The sequence below is a fragment of the Cricetulus griseus genome, chromosome 5 (assembly GCF_003668045.3).
Source record: "Cricetulus griseus strain 17A/GY chromosome 5, alternate assembly CriGri-PICRH-1.0, whole genome shotgun sequence".
In the NCBI taxonomy this organism is placed as follows: Eukaryota; Metazoa; Chordata; class Mammalia; order Rodentia; family Cricetidae; genus Cricetulus; species Cricetulus griseus.
Window position 1 is genome coordinate 2,545,058 of NC_048598.1, and position 9,551 is coordinate 2,554,608.

Here is a 9,551-nt window from a genome sequence, read left to right on the forward strand (position 1 = left end):
CCAAGCCTCTGCTGCTGCTGCAGGGCCACACTTTAAGTACCCAAGGATAGCTACATCTTCACAGTGCTTGGAATGTAAATTATCAAGTCCATCGTTGCTGTAAATATGTTTTCATTCAAAGGCTTGTTTTGTCTCTTTTAAACAGGTATTTCGATGTTGGACTACACAGTTTCTTAATCAGGTAAGCCAGTGCCTTTTGTTTCAGCTCTGACTGAATAGTGTATCTATTATGGGGGGATGCAAAGGGGGAAAACCTTAGCAAGTGAATTAGTAGTTGAATTATTTGCCAGGAAAACATTGCTAACACTATGTATGTGTTCACCACAAACCCCACATAAATAATCACTCAGATCTGTTTACATCAGAAGCGATAGTTAACTGTCTTGGTTTGCTTTATGTTGCTGTGATAAAAACACTGACCAAAAGCAAGTTGGAGTGGAAAGGGTTTATTCAAGCTTGCAGTCCCACCGTCGAAGGAAGCTGAGGCAGGAACCAAAGCAGAGACCACAGAGAAACCCAGCTTACTGGCTTGCTGCTTCTGCCTTGTTCATTCAGCTGTCTTATTAGCCCGGGGTGACCTGTTGAGGATGGTACTGCCCGTTGTAGGCTAAGTACTCCTATGGCAATCAGCAATCAAGAGAATGTTCTATGGGCATGCCCAAGGCTGATCCGATGTGTCTTCTCAGGTCTAGAATTATCCATCACATTTTCCAAGGTTTCACTTCCATCTACTAGGCCACTGGGAGGATAAATAGAAAAACGAGCTTTATTGGCTTGTGACAGACATTCAGTAGTCCAATTGACCAATTCTCTCCCATTGAGTTTTAATCTTTTAAAACTAAACTTATCTTTTGTTTACAGCCCTGGGAGATATGACCTAGTACATAATTGAGATAATAGACAGCAATTCATAATTTAGTTTATTTAGATTTTTAACCAGAGTTGTATTATGGAGCATATTAATTTCACCTAGCTATGAAATTAAACAAATGAGGTGGAAATAAATGTATCAGAATATTGACGGGGCTTATAAAAGGTATATGATTTTGAAAATCAACTTTGTGGGGCTAGAAAGATGAAGCAGTGGTTTAGAGCACTTGTTGTTTTTGCAGAGGTCCTGGGTTTGATTCCCAGGCAACTCACAGCCATCTGTAACTCCAGTTCCAAGGGGGTCTAATGCCACCTTCTGGCTTCTGTGGGCACCAAGCACACACATGGTGCACACACATCTAGGCATGCAGGCAAGATACTCATAAAATAATGAATCTTTAAAATAAATCAACTTCCCTGTGTTTTCTAAATTTTTCACAGCGATCATCATTGCTCTAATAATGTTAAAAATAATGGAAATGCCTTGTCAAAAATATATGAGGGGATAATGTTTGCTGAAGGAGCCACTGTAGAAGAAATGATGCAAAGGAACCAACCATTAGCTAGAGAGTTGTGCTCTCTTTATAAATATGTGGCACATGTGAATTGATTCTGAAAGTTTGTTAAACTCTAGTCATTGTGGCTTTTGTGTGTGTCTGTGATGGTTCAGCTGGCCAAGGTGCTGACAGGAAATGTCACCTGCATATGGTGCTGTCCAGCAGGAGTCAAGCTTCCCTTGTTCTCTTTTCTAAGACTTCCTTGGAGCTGCACCTTGAAATCTCTTCAGTCTGCCCCACATTTGGGAATGTGAAATGCCTTGATTTTCTCCAAGATGGTAAACACAGATGATGGTGTGTGAACCCAAAATACAGCCAGGGCTAGAACAGTGTATCGGGAAAGATAGTGACCCAGAGAGACATCAAAGAGGTGGACAGGAGAATTCCACTTCTAAGTGGATTATAAAAAGCTGTCTGGGAAGACATCCAGGATAGCAAACCCCCACCCGCCATCTGGGCAGGGAACCCAGGGTCTTGCTAGGTAACACTTACTGCTGACCTATACCCCCAGCCTAGATTCCACCAGAGTACAAAGTACCGAAACATCAAGTCCAAACTCCACACTAACTGGAGCTTGGACTTGATGTTTCGGTACTTTGTACTCTGGTGGAATGTTTCCCACAATGCCTTGTGGTAGACACAAGTTGGTACTTATTTTATTTTCTCTAGTAATTTTCTTCAGGGCAAGGATCACGTCCTAATCATTTATCAATATTCATTTTGAGAAACTTCTATGGGATGAACCTTCAACAGCATTTGTGGCGGGACTGAATGAAATGGGAGAGAGGAGGAGACAAGTTACACTGGGAGAATCTGCTTCTGCAGGCAGTGAGCCTGCCCTTCTCCTCCTGCAAGGATGTGTCTGGGTGCTGTCATTTGCAAACAAACAAAACAACAGCAACAACAAAACCCTCAACATTTTACTGGAAGACATTCCCAGTTTATCCTTGTCACTTTGTGGCTTGACTGAGAGATGGCCTGCCCTTGGGGTCTCATTCTCATTTCCTTGTCCGGACTCTAGGCATGTGGGGTGTGGAGGAGAGAGGCATGGCTGTGCAGTGTAGCTAGTGCTGGATGCCTGATTGGAGCATTTTATTTAGATTGGAGCATTTTAGAAAGGCTGTAGCTAGTTACTCTCGTCAGTGTGGGAAACAAGCGGAGCATGGAGACGGAGGTTTCTCTCTGCTCTGTGAATCCTGGGGGTATACATTATCCCTTACTCCAAGGCAGCCAATGTGGTGACATATTGTTTATGATTTAATAAAGCTTGTCTGGGGACCAGAATGCAAAGCTAGCCATACTAGCTAGCCACAGAGGCCAGGCAGTGGTGGCACACACCTTTAATCCCAGGACTCAGGTGACAGAGGCAGACAGATCTCTGTGAGTTCAAGACCACCCAGGGCTACACAAGAGTGAATCAGTCTAAAAGCATAACAGAGTTCACACCTTTAATCCTAGCACCAGAGAGGTATATAAAGAAGAAGCAAAGGGTCTCGTGTGAAATTTAGTTTCCAGTCACAGGGAAGACAGGATCTCCATTTCAGCCTTTGTAGAGGCAAGAGCTACTGGCTGTTTTGCTTCTCCGATCTTCATCTTGGACCCCAATATCTGTCTCTAGGTTTTTATTATTCGTATTACAAGCCAGAGCAAATGACATGTGTTGCTTATGGTTGGGGAATGAGAGACATCTCCCCTTCTTGTCAGTACCTCAGTCTCTGTGAGCAGGTGTCTACATCATTCACCACATGAGATGGCACCACATGGCATCCCTCGGTAAATGACTTAAAGATCCCAAAGGGCCTCTTCCTGGCTCCCTTACGTAGGGAGTAGAGTAGACAGATATAGCGAGTCCCAGGACAGGCTGCTGCTGACTTTGCAGCTCTGCCTCCTAGCTTGGGAGGTTAAGCATGAGAAACCAAGGGTGATTAAGGTTGGATGCGCTGTTAAGAACTTTTTCAGTGAACCAACGATGCTAAAGCCAGACTGCAGAGGGTACAGAGCAGCGGGGTGACCGTGCAGTGAAAGCTGTGGTGTCATCTCTCAGAGGTCAGTGGCCCTGCAGTGAAAGCTGTGGTGTCATCATCACACAGAGGTCAGTGGCCCTGCAGTGAAAGCTGCAGTGTCATCATCACACAGAGGTCAGTGGCCCTGCAGTGAAAGCTGCAGTGTCATCATCACACAGAGGTCAGTGGCCCTGCAGTGAAAGCTGCAGTGTCATCATCTCACAGAGGTCAGTGAAAGCTGTGGTGTCATCACACAGAGGTCAGTGGTTTTGTAGTGAAAGCTGTGTTGTCATCTCACACAGAGGTCAGTGGCTCTGCAGTGAAAGCTGCAGCGTCATCATCTCAGAGGTCAGTGGCCCTGCAGTGAAAGCTGCAGTGTCATCTTGCTGTGATCAGTGGCCCTGCAGTGCACCATAGAGGGGTGACATTTTTCTGTAAATACAGCCCCAGAGGAAATCTATGGGCCTAGAACAGAGAGTGCTTATACTTAATTCTTTCTGAGGGAATATATATTCGCCCTTGTAAAGGAAGATGAGTAAAAGGGATTGGCATCACTACTGTTTGTTTTTGTTCCAAGAACTGTTTGCTGGTTCCAGCAAGCTCCAGAGGTGTTCACTGCGATGCTCAGTGTTGGCATAAAAGAAAGTGCAGCCCGCCTGATTAGTCAGCTGTGGCTTTGACGTGGATGGTGAGGTGTTGCCTTCCCTGGAGCGATGTGTTTCCCTGGAGCCTACTCTGTGATCTCAAAGCTGAAGGATGAGCTTCCTTGTCGATGCAAGTGTGTGCAGCACAGGGCTCAGGCAGGAAGGGGCAGTCTCATGGGAGACGTGAGTATTTTCATCTGGTGTTTTATGACGACTGCAAGAAAGCAGTGGGCTCCATCCTTCTTCGTCTTACAAAAGTCAAAGGCCTTCTTGAGGCAGAAGCAGCCACTCATCAGAGAACCCCAGAAGACACTGGCTGGAATTTTTCATGTGGCACTACAAAAGAAAAAGGGAAAATGACCAGCTTGGCAAAAAAAAAATCATAGACTAGACTGCCTTTGTCTCATTTTGGATAATAGGCTGGCATGCTTAAATTTAGCTTAGTCCAGCTTTGGCAAGAAAATAAAAAAAAGATTTGTATTTAAAAAAAGTTTGCATTGCAGTTTTCTCTCATCTAGAATTATAGATAGACCCCTTTCCTCTGGCCTCTCCCAACCCCAAGGATCTTGTCATGTTGTCTCGGTTGCCTGTGAGTCCCTCAGTGTTGCATTATAGCCCTACCACTTCAAGGCAAACTATACACATGAATTGTGATGGTTCACTGTGGTCTTCCCTCTCAACCTGATGAGATTTGGAATCACCTAGGGGACACATCTCTGGTCATCCAGGGAGGTCTTTCTGAGGAGGGTACATCCACACTGAATGTGGGTGACACTAACTCCTGGGCTTGGGTTCCGGGCTAAATAGAAGGAAAAAGGTGAAAGCAAGCTCTAGTATCCATGTCTTTATGCTTCCAAACTGGGTGCATTGTGCCCAGCTGCCTCACACTCCTGCCACCAAATGTTCCTGCCAGGGTGGATGATACACTCAAACCATGAACCAAAGCAAGTCCTTCCTATACACTCAAACCGTGAGCCAAGCAAGTCCTTCCTATATACTCAAACCATGAACCAAAGCAAGTCCTTCCTGTACACTCAAACCGTGAGCCAAGCAAGTCCTTCCTTTCTTCAGTTGTCTTTCATCTTTTTTTTTTTTTTATTATAGCTTTGAAAATTAACAAATACAGAGATCCAATGCTGAGGGGTGGGGACATTGCTGTGGTCTTCCTGGTCATATGGCCCTTAAATCTTTAAAAATGGGTTTGTAGCAGGGCTGTAGAAGCACTTGGAGTTATGGGCTAGTGAAGACCTAGAATGTGGTATGCAGAGACCAACGGGTCATTCCAGGGGACTTTGGAAAGAGAAATGCAGGCAGCAGAGTCTGGTCTGAGCATGAGGATTCAGAGGGGAACGGGGACTCTGTTGGGGGCTAGGTCAGAGGTCATTACAGTTCTATTCTGACAAAGTCTCTCAAGTGAGTTTGAATTCAAAAGTAACAAACTAAACTGTTTGGTGTAGGAAATCTCAAGATGTAACATTCAGGCTGTGGAAATAGGTTTTGCTCAATGAATCTACTGAAGTCTGTGGTGACAATCGAAAGCAGAAGGACTTGAAAAGGTGAGGGAGGGACATGAGTGGGTGTGTTGTGGAGGTTCTTCTTATTCCGCCTAGGTCCTGCCGATGCTTCAGCCCTAAATGAACACACAGAGACTTACATTAATTATAAAACTGTTGGCAGGTGGCTTGGGCTTCTTATTGGCTAGCTCTGTCTTAGTTATTAACCCATTTCTATTAATCTATGTATTTCCATGTGGTCTTGGCTTACTGGAGAATGCCTGGCGCATTCTCTCTTCCTGGTCTCACATGGCATCTGTGTCTGGCTGGCTTTCTCTGCCTACCTTCCCCAGAATCCTCCTCTCTCCTAGCCCCACCTATCTTCCTGCCTCATTGGCCAAACAGTGTTTTATTCACAAACCAATAAGAGAAACATATATACAGAAGGAAATCCCCCATCATGGATGGAGGTGCAGACACAGTGTTTATAACTATTAGAGCCATCAGTGCAATTGAGGAGAAACCTCACACTTTGCACAGAGACCACAGGAGAAGCATCTTAAAGGCAAGATCCCACCTGTTGTCCAGTTTATAAATAAGGCAAGATCCTGTGTTGTGGTTTGAAATGTGAAGTGTCCTCTACAGGCCCATGTGACTGAACACTTGGTCTCCATTGGTGGTGCTGTTTAGGAAGACTAGGCAACCTTTAGGAAGTGAAGCAGGTCACTAGGGTAGGGCCATGCGTGAGACTTGCCTGGTCTCACTTTTGCTCATTCTTGGCTTCCTGAATGTGGATGCAATGTGACCAGATACCTTCCTCTTCCGGCCACCATGCCTTGTGTGCCTGCTGCCATGCCTTCCTTGGTGTGATGGACCGTGTCCTACTGGAACTCTGACCCCAAATAAATCCTTTCTCTGTTAAGTTTCTTTTTAGTGTATTCTAATCACAGAAATGGGGGAAAAACAACACAAAACAAAACAACAAACAAAGCAAGCTTGACTTTTGAGTTACTCTGAAAGGGATCCCTGCTGGAAAACAACCACCTTAGAAAGTGTTTTCCCAGGTTCAGCCACCAAGGTGCACAAACGCTAAGCAGCTGGGCTGGGATGTGCCAGACTGCCCCTCAGTGTGGCTGCAAAACTCAGCAGTGTTGTCACCATGGTCCCGGCTTTGAAGACATGTGCAAAATTCAAGACTGGGAGGGTACAGAGGCTTTAAAAAGGGTTTAAAAAGTGTTGAAGCCAGGAAGTATCCACTAGGGCTAAAGGCCCTGTGTGGTGATCCCGAGAGGCCGTCGTGAGGAAGCTGTGAAGATGATACCCAAGGTGCAATGAAGACACCAAGATGTTGGGAATGCCAGGACAATGGGGCATCTCCTGAGGAAGCTATAGGCGCAGAGGAGAGCTGGCGCAAGAGAGTCGTGTGTTACAGGTACCAAAATCAAGGGACCTGGGATAGCCAGTGCTGCTGGAACCCAAATAATGCCACCAGATCTGAGGTGCTGGAAGGGAACTACAGAGTTTGACTATTTGCTGTTGGGTTTGTTCTTGTTCTGGTCTCGTTTTCCTTGCCAGTCTTCTACTTCTCCCTTTTGGAAAGGGAACAAACTCTGTGGCATTGTATATTGAACTTACTTGGTTTGTTTATTATTATTATTATTATTATTATTATTATTATTATTATTATGTAAGGACTCATAGTTAAAATTCTGCCTTGAGTTGCAAAAGAGACTTTGGACTTTGAAAATGTCAGAAGTGCTAAGGTTTGGGGGACTCTTAAAGATGAAATAAATATGTTTCATTAGGGTAGTCAGAAACCTTGGAGGACCTCTGGGTGGAGAGATGGACTTAACCCTGAATGTGGGCAGCACTGTTTTACGGTGTGGGAACCTGGGCTGAATAAAGAATAGGATGTGAAGTAAGCATCTACACGTAGTCCTTACCATTCCCAACTCTAAAGACCAGCAGCCTCTGTGTCCCCAGCACCATGCCATCCTGCGTAAGAGTCTGTCTGTCAGGTGTGTTGCCATAGCAACTCATTAGTAATGTGCCATCCCCCTTCCTTGATCTTTTCGTGGGGAGATAGCTTTTAAAACACAGAGCATCACCATCCTTTAAAAGGAGACCTGGGTCACCCTTCTAGTTAACAATTTCAATATCACCTTTTTTTGAATGTTTTTTTGATTGCTTACATGCTTATAAGTATAAAATTACTAAAACCATCTTTCCTTATTTTTAAATATTGTGTACATTTAACTTCTTAATTGATTTCAAATGTGTATTTTGAGTAGATATCTTTTTTTTCCTCAATAGTAAAATAAATTGTTTTTAGCTGACATTTTCACATTTCTTTGAAAGACCGTGCTTGCCACATCCAAGCTGTTACTTGACATCGTGTTGGGACTCTCAAAAGTACAGAGTGAGAGTGCTGCCTTGGGCTGTACTTAGGCGGATGGGAGAGACTGTGTGCCTCAGGGATGGCTCTAGAGCTTTTGAGAAGGTTTGTGGAGTTGATATGCCATTTAGAAAAAAAAAAATTCCTGTGGTGGTTGGTGTTTACTTGTCAACTCGCCACAACATACAGTCACCTGAGAAGAGACCCCGAGGACAAAATGTCAGATGAGGCTGGCTGTGGGCATGTGCGGGGTGACGGTGGGGCGGGTGGTGGGGCGGGGTGGGTGGGGCGGGGTGAGGGTGGGGGCACTGAAGACGGCAGGGTGGAGATGGCTGTGGGGCATGTATGGGTGGAGGGTGGGGGCGGGAGGGGCAGTGAGCTGTCTTAATTGTTAATTAATGTAGGAAGACCCAGTCCACTGTGGGCAGTACCAGTCCCTAGGCCATCAAGCAAGGCTGGCCTGGTTCTCTCTGCTCTTGGCTATGGGTGTGGTGTGACTAACTGCTTGAGTTCCTGCCTTGACTTCCCCTCCATGAAGGACTCTGACTAAGCCCCTCCCTCTCCTGTGCTGTTTTGGTCAGGATTTTTATCTCAATAACTAACAAAACTGGAGAGATGCCTCTCGTACGGGGACAGATTCTGCTCACCGCAAGATGTTTATCGCAGATTTGATCCTGTAGAAGTGCAGGCATTTCTATGAGAACACCCTTGACCCTTCCGAAATGTGATGGCGGGAAGGTAGACCAGGAGGCTGTTTGCTTCTCATTCTATCTTCTTCTGCCCCAGTCTTTTTGGTGTGAATGTGGTATCTCAAATTCCTGAAAGGACAGGGACCGTCAAGCTGAGCAATCTAATGTCACGCGCCTCCGGATTTCCCTTGCTGACACCTCGTGCCTGACTGGTTCATGCCTCTAGTTGTTTAGCTTAAGAGTTGGACTCAAAAATCCAAATGGGTCTCCACTTGGAGTCCCATTAAGAGCCACAAAGTGGTATCATAAATATTTGTCTTGCTTTTTTGACCAGGCTGGCCTTGAGACCCTGGGCTCAAGTGATCCTCTTGTCCCAGTCTACTGAGTAGCTGGGACTACAGGTGTATGTCAATGTAGCAGCAACAGTCCCTCCCCTTTTAAGGTAGCCAGTGTCAGTTACAAAGTGAACTACTGTAGTTCATTGTGGGGTTCATGGTGTTGATGAAGATGTCTGCACACCATCATTGCAAGTTTGTTGGGAAGAAGCTCCCTTGCATATTTAAGAAGTCAGGTGGTCAAGTGAAGGATTCATTCAGGGTAAAGGGTGAGAAGAAGGGAGACAGCCACTGTGTTCAGAGGTCCCTTGGGACTCCTTTGGTTCCCAGATGGAAACCAAGAGGGAGGCTGAAGGGAAAGGTGGGGGTTCATCCCTAGGATAAGACCCAGGGGGTAATGGGAAGTAAAAGTCACGCATATCTATTTCTAACACACATGGAGGTGACAACTCAGAAGGAAAACACTTGCTTAGTTGCCGGATTTAATTTCCTTTTTACTTTGCGAACATAACACCTTCTTTTTTAGTGTTAGTAAATGTTTTTAAGTAATGAATGGTGTAGAACA

General features: G+C 45.2%; 1 protein-coding gene across 1 annotated transcript in view; it reads left to right on the plus strand.

The window, feature by feature from the left end:
- Hhat (hedgehog acyltransferase) overlaps positions 1–4,459 on the plus strand; it is a 66,337-nt gene extending 61,878 nt beyond the window's left edge. Inside the window, exons 5-6 of the mRNA XM_035445658.1 lie at positions 146–181; positions 4,008–4,459. Of these exons, the coding sequence (XP_035301549.1) occupies positions 146–181; positions 4,008–4,110 (139 nt within the window). The 3' untranslated portion in view covers positions 4,111–4,459. The remainder of the gene's footprint in view (positions 1–145; positions 182–4,007) is intronic.
- The last annotated feature ends 5,092 nt before the right edge of the window (positions 4,460–9,551 follow it).